The 18,957-nt window shown below is 39.4% G+C and overlaps 1 protein-coding gene and 1 long non-coding RNA gene across 2 annotated transcripts in view; one reads left to right on the top strand and one right to left on the bottom strand.

Moving 5' to 3' along the window:
• LOC105749536 overlaps positions 1-15,937 on the bottom strand; it is a 32,242-nt gene extending 16,305 nt beyond the window's left edge. The window contains exon 1 of the long non-coding RNA XR_001120602.2: positions 15,869-15,937. This is a non-coding gene — a long non-coding RNA (uncharacterized LOC105749536). The remainder of the gene's footprint in view (positions 1-15,868) is intronic.
• Positions 1,503-8,820, top strand: LOC100920181 (brain-specific serine protease 4). Its single transcript, XM_031945663.1, has 6 exons — positions 1,503-1,664; positions 2,843-2,869; positions 3,393-3,555; positions 4,671-4,945; positions 7,303-7,460; positions 8,106-8,820. The coding sequence occupies exons 1-6, from the start codon at positions 1,595-1,597 to the stop codon at positions 8,352-8,354; spliced, it is 942 nt and encodes a 313-aa protein (XP_031801523.1). The 5' UTR covers positions 1,503-1,594; the 3' UTR covers positions 8,355-8,820.
• Positions 15,938-18,957: the final 3,020 nt, after the last annotated feature.

The raw sequence follows: 18,957 nt of genomic DNA, 5'->3' as shown, positions 1-18,957 counted from the left end.
GACTAAATTGTCAAAAGAATCCATGACACAAAAAAGGTTAAAAACTCTTGAACTAAATTAGGGCTTCTTAAACTTTTCCCCACTTGTGACCCCTTTTTACCTGAGAAATTTTTACATAACTTGGAGTATATGGGTATGTAAAATAAGTATATGAATCAAACATTTACTAATAATATATCATAATTTCATGACACCCACATTCAGTTTATGTAGTGAGAACCCATATTTTAAGAAGCTTTGAACTGAATGATCTCTGAGCTCTTTTCTCAAATCAAGTTAGCAAACATTTATTCAGAATTGAAAAGTGGTTGGCTACAGTGGATAAAGCCCTGAACCTGAAGTCAAGAAGATCTGATCTCAATCCCAGTCTGAGATATTTACTAGCAATGTGAGCAAGTCATTTAATTTCTTTTGGCCTCAGTTTCCCCATATGCAAAAGGGATAAGAATAGACCTACCTCCCATGGTTGTTGTGAGAATAAAATGAGATAATATTTGTAAAACACTCTTTAAACCTAAAAGAGTGTGTTTATATGTGTGAGAGAGTGAGGAAGAGAGAGAGAAAAAAAGGGAGAGACACAGAGAGAGAAAAGGGAGAGAAAGGAGAAGAGACTGGGGGGAAGAGAGAAAGAAAGACAGAGAGACAGAAAAAGAGAGAGAGAGAAGAAGAAGAAGAAGAGAGAGGAGAGAGAAGAAGAAGAAGAAGAAGAAGAGAGAGAGAGAGAAGGAGAAAGAGAGAGAGAGAGAGTCAGAGAGGAAGACAGAGATAGAGAGACAAAGACAGAGAATGTGTGTGTATACTCGTTATAATTATTATTAAGTGTCTACTATGTGATAAGCATTGTACCAAGCAATAAGATTACAAAGGAAGACAGAAAACATTATTTTCTCTCAAAGTCTAATTGGGGAGACAACAGAAAAAATAACCACAAGACATACACACACATATGTATGTATATATATATATATATATATATATATATATATGTATGTATATAAGATGTATAATATATATGTATATATTTTTAGATGTATTATATATATGATGTATAAATATATATACACATATATACATATATATTATATGTATATAATATATGTGTGTGTGTGTGTGTGTGTGTGTGTGTATATATATATATATATATAATTAATTAATTGGTGATAATAACCCAGTGAGAGCTCCTCTTCTGGCTTGGAGTTCTAAGGTTCCTTACAGCTCTGACTTTCTGTTTTATTCTCCAAGACCCTGTCCTACATTGACCTTCTGGGTTCTAAGGTCCTAACCTTAACCTTTTTTGGCCTTTGTTTCTCCTCTCCAAGGCCAGGGAGCTTGCCCCAAAGCCAACCATTCCATGGGCTTGAGGCAGGTGGAGGAAGCTGGTTCTGCCCAAGGCCACATTAATGACCCACAGCCTTGGGACAGGGCCTTAACCAAGAAGACATTGAGTCAACTGGTCCAACAGCATTCCACCTTCTCCACAGATAAAAACCTAGGGCCTGCAAGCCAGGCCATACACTCAGTTTGGAACTGACTTAGAAGACACAGCTCCTGTCACCTGGTGCCAGGGCCCTGAGCCCTCCTTCCTCATTTAACCATGGGATTTTCCAGCAACTGCTGGGGCTGGTTCAGGTTTTTGGCCTTCCTGTTGCTCCTGATGCATTCAGGTGAGTTACTGAGCTGGGTTCCCTAGGCTAGACTTGCCACTTCTCTCTGAAATCCCCTATGTCACCTTCCTCCTCTCTTCTGCAACGTTTTCCTCTTTTTCCCTTGAGAGCCCTAGCTCTAGCTTCAACTTCATAGCCTTCTACCTCAACTTCCCATTTCTGACTCTCATCTTTTACTCCTCTTTCTCTCCCTCTTCTTTGCTCCTCTTTTCTCTTCTATTTTTAATTTAATTTTTATTTATTTGTCTTATTCTCTTTTCTCTCTGGTATCTGTTTTCATTTTTCTCTGTCTTTGCATTTCAATTTCATATTATCTTTAATTTTATTATACTTTCTAGTTCTAATTGTATGTGTGTGTGTGTGTGTGTGTGTGTGTGTGTGTGTGTGTGTGTTTGCAGCTGTGGTCCAGGAGTCAGAAGCCCTGGCTCTTAGTCCCGGTTCTGCTGTTGACTCAATGTATGACCTTGCATGAGACATTTCCCCTCCTTGGGTCCCTTCCAACTGTGACATCTTATGAGTCAATTAATCTGTCAGTGGCTCTGTCTCTGTTTTGACATATCCACCTTTCTGTAATATCCCTCTATTGCTCCTTCTTCTATTTTCACAAAACTCCCACTCTTTTTTCTCATCTTGTTCTTGCCCCAACTTCCATCTGAAAGAGGGTAGAGATTCTGAAGAGGCACATTAGGCAGACTCAACCGGAGAAAATGGATTATTAAAATTCTAGAGAGCTATTATACTGCTCTAGGGGACAGCTGAGGTAAAGAGAATAAATGTTGGCAGTTAAAAAAAGTCTATGCTGGAGACTCAAACATAGGAGGAAGATCAGGAGGGATGGTTCCCTTGCATCTGATTCCCCTTGCATCCATCTCTGAATCCTTTCAGAGAGCCTGTAATCATGAACTGAACAATCTGTAGACGCAAAGATTTGGTAGGTAGAGAATGGACAGAGAAGTACTTGGAGGTACAGTCAGAGGTGTAGGAGAACAAGGATATGTACCTTTCAGCCTCCAAGCAATATCTCTCAGAGGATTCCTGCTCTTTGGTCCCTGAGGTACTTTTCAGAATGGAGAGGAGCATGGGGATGCACCTGCCTTTGGGACAATATGCATGGGTTTAGAGCCACTGGCCCTTTTCTGTTCAGTCATCCTGACCTTTTCCTTTTTTTTTCCTATTAGTCACTTCAGCAGCTGCCGTGATGCCAGGTGAGTAGGAAATATCAAGATATCTCCATGAATGGGAAGGGAAGGAAAGGAAGAAATAGAAGAAGATAGCAGATCAAGTGGAAAGGTCAAGAAAGTTTGAGAAAAAAAGAAAGTTTGAGAAAAGTGAAAATGTAGAAAAAAGAGAGAGGGAGATGAAAATGGGAGAAAATGGGGAGGGGAGGGATGGAAAGAAAGAGAAGTATTTATATAGTAGCTTCTATGTTCCAGGTATCATGCTAAACACTATACACATAGCTATTAATTGATCCTCATAACAATTTTGTGAGGGAGATGCTATTATCCCCATTTTGAAGTTGAAAAAACTGAGGCAGAGGTTAAATGACTTGCCCTGATTCCAGTTCCTGTGCTTTATCTATTCAGCCACCTAAGCTTTCTTTAAGGAAGAAAAGGGATTCTTGTTACAGGATGGAGGAGATCAAGAAAAGCTCAGAGAGAAGGACGGAGGTTAGGAAATAGTAGCTAGAGCAGAGAAAGGAATTCTAATTTCTCCCTTTTCCTCCAGCCTGTGGAAAACCTCAGCAGCTAAACCGAATCGTAGGGGGCGAGAATGCCATGGAGGCTGAATGGCCATGGATTGTCAGCATCCAGAAGAACGGGACTCATCACTGTGCCGGCTCCCTTATCACCAACAGATGGGTAGTCACAGCTGCCCATTGCTTCAAAGAGTATGTTTTCTTCCTATCTCTCTCCTCTCCCAGAAACCAGTCATTCTATCTCCAAGATCTCTCCTTTTCCTAACAAATACAACTATTAGTTATTATAGCTAGCATTTTAAAAATAATTTTAAGGTTTATAAAGAACTTTACAATATTACTTCATTTGATTTGGTTCTCTTAACAACTCTTATGAGTTATATGCTTCTATTATCCTCTTTTCATAGAGAAGGAAACTGAGGCTGAGTTGTGACTTGTATTTGAGGCAGGATTTGAATTCAGATCTTTCTTACTTCAAATACAATATACTCTCCACTATTCTATCTAGGTCTTTCACAGGTATCCTGGGATCCAGACCTATGTATCCTAGATCATCTTCCTTGTTCCTTTGTCTTCCCTCAGACCCTAAGAAGTCACCTAACCTTTTTTTCCTAGAACCCAGGATCCTGTTCTTCATGCCTTTTTGCCCTAGAACCCAAATATCTGTCTTCTTATTCTCCCTCAAAACATAGGATACTTAGAGCTAAAAGGCACCTTTGAGATTACCTTCATTTTACAGATGAAGAGCTTAAGAAGCAGGATAAGTGGCTTGTCCAAAGTCATACAGATAGTATAAGTAGCAGGCTTGAGATATAAACTAAAGGTCTTCCACTCCAAATCCAGGGATTTTTTTCATTATACTATACAACGTCTTTTATGCTTTGGCATCCTGTCCCCTAGGAAGCACATTCCTTGTCCCCACCTCCTTCCTTAAAAACCTAAGCTTCTTCTATTCCCAGACTTCCATACTCCAAGCACTTCAGCATACTGCTTCCACTGAGGGCAGGGGATGGGGAGAGGAGAGAGTACTGGTCCAACTAGTACCTGACCATAATCCTCTCTACATCACTCCTGACCAATAGTCATCCTTCATTCTCTTAAAGGTTTTTAGGGAGGAAGAATACTCCGAGATGGCTCAGTTTACTCTAGAGTGTAACTTGTTTGAAGGCTCTCGTTATATTAGTCCTGTCTCATCTCTCTGAGAACTAAGAATTTTGTCCTATTGTCCCTTCAGAGCCGTACCCGTCCTCTCACCAAGACCCCAGGCATCCTTACTAGTTCTGAACCAACTATTTTTCTTTTTCCAGTTCTGTGGAGCCATCTCAATTTTCCGTGCTTCTGGGAGCCTGGCAGCTGGGAAACCCTGGTCCTCGGGCCACACAAGTGGATATGGCCTGGGTACTGCCTCACCCTAAATACATTTGGCGGGAGAGCAACCAAGGGGACATCGCCTTGGTGCGGCTCGATCACTCCATCAAATTCTCTGAGCGTGTCCTGCCCATTTGTTTGCCTGATAGCACTGTGAAATTCCTTCCTGGTACCTCCTGTTGGATTGCTGGCTGGGGCAGCATTGAAGATGGAGGTGAGAGCCCCCATGAAGCATGTTCACTTAAAGGAGAAAAGGGAAGCTTTTACAGGGAGCTATGGATGCCTGGAGGCAGAGCAAAAAAGGGGGAGATGGTTCCAAAGCTGTTCTTTCCTGCCTTGGTCATATTGTCTCCAGAGTATATTAATTCTGGATTTCATTTTAAGAAGGACTTGGACAATCTAAAGGTTACCCTGGGAAGTGTAAATACGAGACTGAAGACATTACTCACCATGTATGAGAGTGCTTAGAGGAACTGGGAATGTTTGAAAAGACTAGTGGAGAACATGATAATTGCCCTCTAGTATTTTGAGGATTGCAATTTGGAAAAAAGATTTATAGTCATTCTGCTTGGCTTTAGAGAGCAGAACTGGGAACAATAAGTAGAAGTTAGAAAAGACTTTAACTTAATTTTAAAGGAAACTTCCCCAACAATGAAAATTGTGACAAAGTAGAAGGGGCTGCCTTGAGGGGAGTGATGTAGGAAATTTTTCATCACTGAAGGTTTTCAAGAGGACTTGAGATGATTACTTGTTTGAGATATTGCAAAGTAGTTTATGCTTCAAGCAGGGAGTAGATTAGATGACCTTTAGGAGTATTTCCCACTCTGAGATTATGTGATTATTTGAACGATGTGAGGAGACAGAGAAGCAAAGACAGACTTAAACATTGCCAGAATGTCAAGATTTCAAGGACGTGAGAGCCCCATATTCAGTTGACCTAAATACAAGTTTTATTGATAGTATTCAAAGCCACCGGTCTAGACACACACAAAGGATATAAGGAGACATGTTGTAATTCAATTCATTTCCACATGGGTTTAAGTGTTGGTTCTGATCCAGAGGTAGGGAGGCAGTAAAAGTTCTGGTTTTAGGAAATCAGTCCTTCCCAGAATAATAAGGTGATTTTAAGTTGCTAACAATAATTAGGGTCTGCACAGTTTTAAATCCCAAACAGATTTCAATTTTACAATTGTCCAGGAACTGAGCTTATCATCAAGACATTTTAACTGTTTCTATCTCTTTCGCTTTCTGCCTCTTCTTCTGGAGACTAAGTGGGAAGTAGCCTTTTTAAACCAAAGTGTCTTAGGTTCAGAGAAGCAAAAATGTGGGAAATCTACTTTATATCCTTGCTTTTTTAAATTTATTTTTTTATTTATTATAATAACTTTTTATTGACAGAACCCATGCCAGGATAATTTTTTACAACATTATCCCTTGCACTCACGTCTGTTCTGATTTTTCCCCTTTCTCCCTCCACCGCCTCCCCTAGATGGCAAGCAGTCCTATATATGTTAAATATGTCGCAGTTATATCCTTGCTTTTAAATGTTATGGCAAAATGATAGAATGTTTTATCTGGAAGCCATTTTTCAGGCCTTTTGGTCTAACCCTGACCTAAATTGGCATCTTAAGTAAGATCTCCAGGAATGGAAAAAAAAATGCTATTGTATTGCCACTCATTCTTTCTAAGTCTGATCTTTTTTGCTGTTGTTTTTTAATCATTTTTCAGTCATGTCTGACTATTGCGACCCCTTTTCTTGTAAAGGTACTGGAATAGTTTAATATTTCTTTCTTCATATCACTTCACAAATGAGGAAACTGAGGCAAATAGGTTTAAATGACTTGGCCAAGGTCACACAGCTAGTAAGTGTCTGAGGCAGTATTTGAACTCAGATTTTCTTGACTTCAGGCCTGGTGGTCTATCCACTGTGTCATGTAGCGGCTGTTCTGGTTTTTAGGGCCAAACAATTTAAGTCTAGTCCTTAATCCTCTTCATCACTCTGCTCCCCAGGAGAGTCCTTCTTATATTTGAAAAGCACAATCATACTCCTTTTAAGTCTTGTGTTACCAAGGCAGACCATTTCTGTTTGTCATAGTTTTGTGTCTTCATCTCTCCATCAAATTAAGTTTAAAAAGACTTCTTTCAGGGAACTGCACAAAGACTAGAATGTTAACACAATTCACCTGGTATCAGCTGCCAAGGAAGAGATATGGACACAGACTGGAAGACACAGAGGAAAGGAAAGACATTTAGGTCTAGTACTAGATATAGAGAGAAAAAAAATGGGCAAAAAAATTAAATAGACAAATCAAGATTCTGAGTCTAAAATGGGACACTGGGAATAGTCTTAAATTCTGAGGTTGCTAGCAGGGAGTCTTCTCCCAATCATCAGTGATAAGAACCTGAGGTAGAGACCCTGCTACTGAGGGATGTGTGTGAACCACTTATTGTCCAGATAGAGATGGGGAAAAGCAAGGGCTTCTAGGCAGCTGCTAGGGATGGAGAAGACTAGGTGGGAGCATCTCTCTCTGAGTCTGACTCACGTTTTCCTTTTGCCTTTCTCCCTCTTAGTTCCCCTGCCATATCCCCAGACTTTGCAGAAGTTGAAAGTTCCCATCATCTCTTCTGAGATATGCAGTCGCCTCTATTGGCGGGGCGCAGGCCAGGAGGCCATCACCTCAGACATGCTGTGTGCTGGCTACCTGGAAGGCAAGAAGGATGCATGTCTGGTAAGCTCTGTCGCTAGGGCAGGCGATTGGTCCCTCCTGGAGGGAGCCCTCTTCTCCCCTACCCCAACCCCGGAGCCTATTAGAGGTGTCATTGCGGACACACAGGGACAAGGATCAGGTGGTGCTCTTCTGTGGCCCGGCTCACTCTTGTTGGCAGGACGGCCCAAGAGACAATCAGATTTCTCTCTCAAGAGCAATTACAGACAGAACTCCCAAGCTCCATCCAGCACTTGCACTAGCCTCCTGGCCTTCTCCCATGTGTCACCTCAGGGACAAGAGGCTATGGGACCAGAGCGGGCCAGTTTAGCCGAGTGATAAAACCCATAAAGGGGACTTAGCATATTGTAAGACTAGAAAGGTCAGTTGGGGTCAGATTCTGAAGGGCTTTGACATAAACAGAAAAGAGAAGTTGAGTTTTGTGAATTTTAAAAGTGGTCTCCCACCTGATTTTCTTTAGATACCGTAGTGACTACTTGGCTGTTCTTGTTACTAATCCCAGAGTATGTTAGTTGGGTTGTGGGAAGAAGTGACTGGGCCCCAGAGCCGGACATTAGAATGGCCCGGAATGCTCAGATGACTAGATTCTACTCCAGATAGTCGCCCTTTCACCTCCTAAACGTATGCAACTTTTCTCCATCCCTACAGGGTGACTCGGGGGGCCCCTTGATGTGCCAGGTGAACGGGTCCTGGCTTCTTGCCGGCATCATCAGCTGGGGAGAGGGCTGTGCTGAGCGTGACCGGCCTGGAGTCTACATCAGCCTCACTGCTCACCAGGCCTGGATCCAAAGGGTAGTGCAAGGGGCACAGTTCCGAGGACAGTCACGGGGAGACGGCGATGGCGTCAGGCCTGGGGGTGGCAGGGATGGGCAAGGCTACAGGCCGCAGCCCTCCTAGGGGTGGGATATGGGGTCTGGGACCTGGGGGCCAGCTGCGGGCTCAGCTAGACGCCTGGATCTTTGACTTCTTGTTGCAGTTTGTCTTATTAAACACGACCTACCTCTGAAGGATGGCATGCCCCAGCTCCGCTGCCAAGTAGCTTTCCCCTGGGCCTGTATCATCTTTCTATGGGATTAGGCATTCTCTCTCCTGACCTTCCCTAGGCCCTTGGGAGAAAGCAGGTTATGGGTAGGAGGTGATGAGCCTGAACTGCTGGGCCCTATCCCGGCTGGCCGGTGACCCAGAGCTGCCTCCATCTCACACCAGGGTCCGGTAGAGAGGGGTGAGGGAAGAAGACTATAAGGCTCAAGAAAGCTTATGTTTGCATATTAACTGATAATTAATTTTTATAGTTATTTGTAACCACTTTCATGTATCTAACTCTATTTATTCCTCTAATTTCAATAAATTTTTTATTCACCTATTCTGGGATTATTCTTTTACCCAAGCTTTCTGTTTTCCTGACCTGGGAAATTGACCATATCTTTTCCATTATCCTTAAGGGGGTACTTCCAAGGCCACTAAGATTCTCCTAGAATCCAGATCAACAAGTCCCAATGTCCAGAAATATTATGGAACACAGGGAATAATTGGACTATACTAGGGTTCTATCTCAGTTTTGTCACTAATCAATTGGGCAAATTCCTTTCCCCCCAGGATTCATTTTCCTCATCTTTAAAATAAAGATGTTAAACTAGATTATTTATTTATTTATTAAGTGAGAGAACAACAGCCTTCCCAACCCTATTGTTCTCTCACTCCAAACTGTCCTAAAAATAAATTTCGTTACTATTATGGAACACAGGGAAAAGTTGGACTATACTAGGGTTCTATCTCAGTTTTGTCACTAATCAATCAGGCAAATTCCTTTCCCCCAGGATTCATTTTCCTCATCTTTAAAATAAAGGGTTCTATCTCAGTTTTGTCACTAATCAATTGGGCAAAATCAATAGGGTCTCTCTCTTTGGGATGTCAATGGAGACTATATGCATACTATAGAAGGAGGGAGAGTAACGGCCTTCTGGAGATTGGGATTCTAGATGATCTCTTAAGGAAGTTTTTCTTGTGTCACAAAAAAACCTGTTTGTTAATCCTGTGAAACCTACTATTTTCTGAATAATTATTTTTAAAGTACAAAATGAAATATCTTTGATCACAAAGAAAAGCATTTATAGTGAAAATAAAGATGTAGAGTTTTCTCCTCATCCTGCTTCACAATCTTTTGAAATCCATCCATGGATCCCAGGTTAAAACTGGTTAGGTGTCTAAGTTTCTTCAAACTCTAAAAACTTACTGGCTCATATAATTTGACTGGTTGATTAGTCCTATCTTTCAAGGCCTAAATTTAGGGTTGGGGTCCTTGATGATATTAATGATCATTTGATAATTTTGTAGTATTTGTTGGTTACAGAGATAGGTAAGGTAACAAGATGAGTGATTTGCCTATGTTTGAACAGCCATTCAATGTCAGAGTCTAGATTTAGCTTCAGGTTTCCTGACATCAATGCCAGTTCTTTTCCTACTCTCTCCATCATCACACCATAAACTGTCTTTCTCAAAGCATTCAAATTAAACATTTATTAAACACCTATTTAAAAAGTGTATACAGTATACAGAGCATTGTGAAGGGCTAGGTACTGAGAAAAATATAAAATTTCTGTGAGATCTAGGACTGCCTTCATAGAGCTTAAAGAAGTGCTTTTCACACAATACCCCCATGAAGTTGAACAAGGCAATATCATTCCCATTTTATAAATGTCATGGTCTCAAATTGCTAAAGGAAATATTATTATTTCAAAGGTGTTGTTTTGAGGGGGGAATAGATCATCCAACATTTCAATTCAATAAGGAAAATGCACTAGGGACAAAAACCCCCCCAAACCTAAACATTACTCAGGAACTACCTGTTCTGAAACCAGTTCATTAAGGATGATTCTAAAACGGTGGAATAGATTGGTAAATTTCAAGCTCTTCTGATTTCCCCCACAAATAGAACAAATTTGTGTCTCAGGGAGAAGATAGAGTTGTGAGATATCAAGATAGAGATATCAAGAAGACTTAGGATAGAACAGGGGTCCTCCTGATATAACCCAAGGAGATCTGAAGAAAGACCAGAGAAGATCCCAAAGAAGACCGTGGCTGGGATTAACCTGTGTGAAATGCAAGCGTCTGGGGCTAGTTCCACAGAAACAGCAAGTGGAGAGTCCTTGGGCCAAGCTGGGTAGTGGCTGGAGCCTCAGCAGAAACCACAGAGACTTTCACCTCCTGGGTTATTGGTTGACTTGGGGTCTGAGTCAAGGAAGACTGAGTGAACCTCAGCCAATTAGGAATGCCAAGTCCAGTTGTGCTGTTAAAACACAGTTGCTAACTGGGCGAGAAGGAACCTGGTGAGTGCAGATGAGTGGGGCAGGGACAGCTGGCTGTGGGCACTTGCAAGAGGAGGGAGCTCTTTGTTTGGGGTTCCTGGTCAGAGAGGAGAGCTGAAAAGAAGTCATAGACACCCCTCCTTTCCCACCCAGGATTAGAAATGCTTACATTAATACATCTTATTTAAAAAAAAAAATGAGTCAATAAAGAAGAAAGAACCCTACCACAGAAATATATTACGGGAACAGACAAGAATGGGGTTCATCTTCAGAGTACATTGAAATTTAAAAAAAAAAAAAAAAAAAAAAAGCTTCCACTCCAAAGAGTAATGTGAAATGGTTCCCTGCCCAGAAAGAATATATTGAAGAACTAAAAAAAGAATTTAGAAGTCAAATGAAAGAGATTGAGGAAAAACTAAAAACTAATTAAAAACCATCCAAAAAAACCCCAAGATGATTATGAAAAAAAAAAAAAGTTAACCAACTAGAAAAGGAGATCAGCCTCAAAGATGAAAATAACTCTTTGAAAATTAGAATTGGGCAAGGGGAAGCCAGTAAAACTATGAGACCAAGAAATAACAAAACAGATGATAAAGAATGAAAAAACAGAATATGAAACATAAGAAAAATGACAGATCTGGAGAATAGAACAAGAAGAGAAAATATAAGAATCATTGGACTTCCTGAAAGTTGTGTCCAAAAAAAGGATCTTGACATAATAATGCAAAAAATAATCCAAGAAAATTGTCCTGGAGTGACAGAATCCAAGGGGAAAGTAGAAATAGAAAAAAATCCACCAATGACCACCTCAATGATGATCCTTTTTAGAAAACAAATAGGAACATTATTGCCAAATTTTGAAACCCCCAGATCAAAGAGAACATTTTGCAAGAAATAAAACAAAAACAAACAAACAAAAAAAAAAATTGAAATATGTTAGAACTACAATTAGAACTATATAGGACTTATCAGCAGCCACAATAAAAGACCACAGGTCCTAGAATCATATCTACTGACAATCAAAAGAACTAGGCTTGTGGTGAAAAATATCATAACCAGCAAAATTATCTGTAATATTGAATGAGAAAAAAATGTACATTCAATGAACTTGCAGATTTTCAGGACTTTCTATCAATCAAACTCTAACAATACAAAATTTAACATACAAGAGCCAATGTCAAAGATCAATTTCAAGGAACTCAACATAGATAATTTTTTTTAATATGGGAAATTTATAACATATGTTTAAGATTGGCATCAATAATACAACAGCTAAAAAGAAAGATTGGGGCAAAATTAAGGTAAAAATAGGAATTATGCCATACAAATGAGATATAGAGGAAGAATAGACACAGGCATTAAAAGGAGGAAGAAAACCTACTCACCTCGGGAATGGATTAAATAGGCAAGACTACATATATCCTATGAAGAGTATAGCACCTTTCAAAATCTATTTCTATAAAGAAATAAGTAAAGAGAGATAGGTGGACAGGGATGCAAAGGATGAGGGAAGAACATGAGGGAGGGATCCATGGGCGGGGAAGGTTAAATAATAGGAAGGCAAATTAGGATCAGAATTAAAGCAAAGAGTCAGAAGGGATAGGAAAGATATATGTATGTCTATGTGTGGGAGTATGTGTGTGTGTGTGTGTGTGTGTATGAGTATGTGTGTATCTATATATGTATATATAAATATATCCTTTCTTAAATATAGCCTGCTTGGATGGGGATAAAAGAGGGGGAAAGAATAAAGTAAAAAAGGTGTAGAGAACAAAACAACAATTTACAAGGAAGTAAAGAAAAGATGGACACTCATGAATATAATTCTACATATATATATACTTTCTTGATATATACTCTGGTATTGCTATATATTTTGAATCCTCCCTGATATTCTGCTGGGCACAAATCTTCTCTTTTGTTAAGTATTTCTTTTCTGTTTTTTTTTTTTTTTCTTTTTTCTTATTCTATTTCTTTAAATAAAATAAATTTGGAAAGAAAAGAAAAGAAAAATCTATAATAATAAAAAAAAAACAGTTCATTAAGTATTAGTTACAGGTAAGGAAACTGAGGAAGAAAAATGTCTCTTAGCTTATCAATGTTTGTCTTTCAACTTCTTACCTTTGGGACCAATGAGGTCCTCCCCTAGCTTTGTACTTTTTCATTGACTATTTTCCATGTCTGGAATGTTCTCTCTCCTTACTTCCTCTTAGTTTCTTTAATTTCCTACAAAAGAACAGTGATCCCACTTTCTGCAAGAGGACTTTCCTATTCTCTTCTCCTTCTGAGACTTCCATTTTATACTGCATGTATTTTTCACATACAAAGTTATTTGCATTTTATCACCCCCATTATAATGTGATCTTTTTTTCTGAGGCAGTGAAATACCTGATAAAGAATAAGCAATTCACTGACCCAAATGAGAACAACTCAATTCAGTTGGAGGACATTTGGTGACTCCCTCTATAGAAAACCAAGTTAGTCTCAATATCTTGCTCTGCTTATTTAAATATTAAATTAAAAATTATTTTAAAATTCAATAGATCCAATATATACAAAATCATTCTGGCCTAGATGTAAATAGATTCTGGAAGACACAATTTCATACTGAAAATCTTCATAGAGACTTAAAATATGTGCTCTTTACTCTGGGATTGGGTCTAAGAGTTTCAGTGAACAAAAATCTGTAGGAAGACCAGCCTTTGTTGGAACCATTGGTCTGCATTCAAAGTACTATGAGTCTGAAGCAAAGGTATTGAGTCACTAGGCATGGTATTTAGTAATCAGATCTATTCAAAACAATATTTTTATTAGAAAATATTTAAATAGCTGTTTGGAAGATGGTCATATTTTAGAGACTTCTTCCATGAACCAAACATCCCAGTTGATAACAAGAAGTGTGGGGTCTTATCTACTCTTGTGAAACTCTTCATGGAAATTTTAGAATTACCTCAGCTTGTATAGTTTTATGTTCAAAGTACAGGATGTTCATGAAAGATACATATTAGATGTTAAATCCTAAGAGTCAGTTTCATATACCTTCAGGAACTTAAAGTCCCAAGGAATTGAACAACCATTTATGAGAATGAACCACTCTATCTTCTCATTTATGTTGTATATGTATATATATACATATATATCCTATGTAGCTTTACATAAAATGTTAATATTTTCTGATAATTTGTGTATTTTGCTAATATTTACATGTAAACTTTATTTTGATCACCAACTAGTAGGCTTAGTAGATTTCTAACCTAATGTAAATACTTCATTCATTCTATATATTTGAGATCCCAGTGCCTTATTTCCATCCAGGTAGGAAACTGAGTCTAATAGGTATTAAATGAATTGCGCAAGAAGACATAGCTGGAAATTACAAAGTTGGGACTCCAGCCCAGGGCCCAACAAACATGTCTTAATTGCCAACTATTTGCACAACACTATGCCAGGTGCTGGAGGTATACACACACACACCCCTCCTCCCCAAACCCCCCCCCCCCCCCCCCCCCCCCCCCCCCCCCCCCCCCCCCAAAACAGTCATTGCCTTCGAGGAGTTTACATCCTACTGAGTCTCCACTGAGCACATACATGGTCTGGCGCTCTTCCACAGGGGTCCGGATGGAATCTCTCTCCAAGGTCAGGGAGATATAATGTGGAGAGAGGGGAGGAGGAGGCAGAGACCTCGTTCTAAGCTTCCTTTTTGTTGACACCCAACCCTTCATTCAATGTGACCCTGCCTCAGGCTCAATCCCAATCCCTGGGCCATGGTGCCTCAGAGATTTGAGGTGAGTCGAGCCTTCTCACCTGCTCCCAACTGATTCATTGAAGTGAGTCACTTCAGATTCTAGAAATTCCTCCCCAGCGATGAGTGTGAAAACAATGAGACAGCTGGATTCTTGGATTTCCCTTCATCACGAACTCCAAGTCACCTCTCCTGACCCATAGCTTCCTCCTTGTGCCCTATGTTGGCAGGCAGGGAAGGGGTTCTCTGGGCAAAGCAATTAGGAGGGAAGCTATTCCACACTCTGGGAGCCCCCTTCCCACCCTGAGACTTTCCTATTCTCTTGTTCTGCTCCTTTCAGAACTCAGGTTGCCTTTTCTGGGTCGTAGTTCTTCCCTTCCTCTCAATCCCAAGGGCTTCTTTACCCTTACTTCTTCATAGCAGGCTAGCAAAAGCATTCTGATTCTTGTGCTACCTTCCTCCCTGCCCTGCCCTGCCCTGCCCAGCCCAGCTCAACCCAGCCCCCTCTCAGCTCTTAATAACTCTAATCTAAAAGTGGTGGTTTGGTCTAAAGAGAACTTTTCCCCTCTGGCTCTGAGCACTCTTGCAGTCCCTATAGGAAAAGAGCCTTGATTTGAGAACCTAAACCCCGGAGTCCTTTGAAAGACTTGCTGTATACTTGGCCAAGTTATTTCCTCTTCCCAAAAAGATTGCCCCATTTGTAAAATGAAAAGATCAGACTATCTGTCTATCTGTAAGGCCCTGTCCAGTTCTTTATTGTATATCCTTACCATGGGATGATTGGGGTTCTTTCCATCCATAGTTACAACTAGAATAGGATGACTGGGATTTTACACAAAGTACCAATAGCGGGGTGTGAGTGCTTCCTCCCCAAGGTGATTGTTGGTATGAATTGACAAAAAATGTTTACTCCTCCTTACCCCAAGATAAGGACCCTGGTCACTGTAGCACCTCTCTTCTACGGGCCATCTCCCTTCACTTCCACTTTCAGGGATATGAAATAGACTCTCTTATGGTTGGACCATTCCCTCTCCTAGCACCCACTGGTTCTCTGTGATGTTTATACTCTTTGACTATTTTTGATTTGGTTGAAAAAAAAAATTCCCAGCCATATCTTTGCTTCTATTTCTTACACTGTGTTCCCAGATCTAAAAATTTTATTTTCTGTTCTAAAGTCCCATCTGGCTCTAATATTCTATATCTTCTTCTTGTGATTCCAACTTCTCATTCCCAATCCAAAGGTCTGATCTCTCCAGGCCCAAATCTATTCTCTAATACTCCTCTTCCCCACTCACCCACCTCTTCACCCCCTCAATTTCATCCAGGACCAGTGTTTTCCCACCCCACCTCCAGAGCATTCTTACCTGGGCCGAAGAACCCCTCCCTGCTTCACCATAACAGACTAGTCTCCTGCTAACAGAAGCCGAAAACCGGTCTGGGGAGGGAGGAGGTGACTCAGAGGAGAAGGAGGGTTGGGCAGGGAAACTCAATGCCAGGTGTTCTGTGTTCTCCTATCAACCTGTAAACCACAAGCTCTTACAATCTCTCATCTGGAACCCAAAGTCCACATTCCTGGCATCCTTGCTAATTTCAGTGCTACTTTGGGGTATCATCACTCAGACTCTGATTTCTGTCCCTTCATCTCCTTTCTTACCTATACTATTCTCTCAGACCCTTCTCTTTCTTCTCATTACATCCTCCTTTTTGTTCTTCCCTCTGATATTCTTTTATGTTCTGTAGTTTTCTCCTCAGGATACTCAGTTCTCCCCTATGTGGGTGTCCCTCAGTTTATCCCCTCTCTCTTTGAGTCTTTTAGTTTCCTTTCCCTATATCTTTCAGTCTACTTCTCTTTCTGATGGTCTCTACTACTTAGAGATTTACAGAGCAGTTCAGTAATAGAGTATTATTTTGTGTGTCTTCTCTTGTCTCCCCCAAATCAGAAAACATTTAAAGATACAAACAACTTTCTTCTCTTCTGAGCCCCACCTCCCTGTGGACATAGTCCTCCAGACTTAAAATAATATTATCTTGTTATTTTCCCCTAAATGCTGTTTGTTATTCCTTTTTATAATCCAAATCCAAGGATGTAGCTCAGATATAGGAAATGGCCACGGAGTATGTCAAGTGAGGACTGGTTGGAGATATTTAGCCTGGAGAAGGGAAGATGGGTAGTAAGGTGGGGAAGCATGGGTATGATAGTTATTTTCAAGTATTTTAAGGGGTGTCACTTAAAGGGAGATTAGATTTAGTCTTCTTGGTCATATATTGAAAATCTAGAATGATTGTGGTCTAACATTTCACAGCATATACCAAGATAAGCTCAAAATGGGTATATGATTTAGATATAAAGAGTGATATAAATAAAGTAGGGAAGCATGGAAAAAATTATGGCTTAGATCTATAGATAAGGGAAAAGTTCATGACTGAACAAGAGTTAGAGAGGATCATAGGAGATAAAATGGATAACGTGATTATAATACTTTAAAAATATTTTATGCAAAGACCATTCCTGACAAGACTAGAAGGAAAGCAGGAAATTAAGGGAAAAAATTATAGCAACTTTATCTGATAAAGATCTCTTTTCCCACATACATAGAGAGTTGAGTCAAATTTATAAAAAATAAGAACCCTTCTCCAATTGATAAATGTTCAAGCGATATGAAGGTGCAATTTTCAGAAAAAGAAATTAAAGATATCAATAGTCATAAAAACATGCTCTATATTAGTAATAGCTAGAGAAATGAAAATTAAAACAAATCTGAGGAACAATCTCATACCTATCAGATTAGTTAACATGATGGAAAAGGAAAATGACAAATCCTGGAAGGGGTATGGAAAACTAGGCATATTGACACATTGTTGGTGGTATTATGAACTGATATAACCATCCTGGATAATAATTTGAAACTATTGTTTCAAAGGGCTATAAAACTGTGAACAGCTGTTAAATCAGATAATTTATGGTTGGATTCACACCATTTAGCACGGTACCTGACATGTAGTAAACATTTTAAAATGTTATCTATCTTATGATAATGATTTCCTTCTGTTTCCTGATCCCCAACCCAGCATCCCAGTAGTAGTAGAAGGTTGAGATTGAACTCCCTCCCTCAGCTAGGTCTTTATTCCAAAAATATCAGAGAAAAAGGAAAAGACATATATGTACAAAAATGTTTATAGGAGCTTTTTTCCATAGTGGCAAAGAATTGGAAATTGGGGGACTTGAAACTAAGGAATTTGAATTTGGAAATTAAGAACTCATCAACTGGGGAATGGTTGAACAAATTGTGGTATATAACTGTACTATAAGAAATGATAAAAGGGATGGTTTCAAAAAACATAGAACAATTTAGATGAAATGATGCAAAGGGAAGTGAGCAGAACTAGGAAAACATTGTACATAGTAATAACAATATTGTAATAATAAACAACTGTGAAAGACTTAGCTGTTCTGATCAGTGCAATGATTCATAACAATTCCAAAGGACTCATGATGAAAAATTCTATCTCCTTCCAGAGAGAGAACTAGACTTTAAGTTGACATATTTTTTCCTGTATTTTTCCTGCCTTTTTTTTTTTTTTTTTTTTTTTTTTTTTTTTTTTTTTTTTTTTTTTTTTTTTTTGCAATGTGGCTTATGTGGAAATGTTTTGCATTACTTTAGATTTATATTAAGTATCATATTTCTTATCTTTTCAATGGGTGGGGAAATGGTGAAAGGGAGGAGGAAATTTGCAACTTAACAATTAAAAAATAGCAATAAGAGAATGATTATGGTTCGAAAAACTTTTTTTTTTCCTTGGCTTGGTTTTACTCAGTCCAAAAAGCTCTTTATGTCTTCCTGTAGCCCTTCCCTTTGGTATAGCTTCTCTATTCTAAAGTCTCTTTTGTTTTGTATTAGATTTTTACAATTAGAAACTTCCTTGAGGACAGATCTTGCTAATTTATGCTTGTATTCACATCATTGAGCACAGTACTTGACATATAGTAAACATTTAAAAATGCTTTATCTATCCTATGATAATGATTTTCTTCTATTTCCTGACCCTCCAACCCAGTATCCTAGTAATGGTAGGAGATTGAGATTGAACTCCCTCCCTCTCTTTTGGCTTCATAATCCACAAGGATCCAGTGGCCAGAGAAACAATATACTTTTCTTATTCAAGTGGCCAGTATCCAGCCTGAGGGATGGTGATGAGGCAGAGATTTAGCCCATGGAATATGCAGTGCGCTCTGCCTAGTGAAAGTTCATGAAGAATAGTCTGGGGAGTTCTAACAAATCATCATGAAATATAATGAAATGATCTTACTTCCCAGTTCAGAGCATGCACAGATATTTTAACCACATTTTAACTAGTCCCCTTGTTATTTTGTTCTTGTTCACCCTTCATTCTTTTTTTTATAATAATAGCTTTTTAGTTTTAAAATACATGCATAGATAATTTCCAGCATTCA

The sequence above is a fragment of the Sarcophilus harrisii genome, chromosome 1 (assembly GCF_902635505.1).
Source record: "Sarcophilus harrisii chromosome 1, mSarHar1.11, whole genome shotgun sequence".
Lineage (NCBI taxonomy): Eukaryota > Metazoa > Chordata > Mammalia > Dasyuromorphia > Dasyuridae > Sarcophilus > Sarcophilus harrisii.
Note: the sequence above shows the minus strand (reverse complement) of the source record. Positions and strands in the feature narration are given on the sequence as shown.

Bases quoted from the DNA above. Each gene is read 5' to 3' on its own strand.
- LOC100920181 (XM_031945663.1), top strand. From the start codon at position 1,595: ATGGGATTTTCCAGCAACTGCTGGGGCTGGTTCAGGTTTTTGGCCTTC. The intron at 1,665-2,842 runs GTGAGTTACTGA...TTTTCCTATTAG, and splicing joins GTTGCTCCTGATGCATTCAG to TCACTTCAGCAGCTGCCGTG. The intron at 7,461-8,105 runs GTAAGCTCTGTC...CCATCCCTACAG, and splicing joins GCAAGAAGGATGCATGTCTG to GGTGACTCGGGGGGCCCCTT.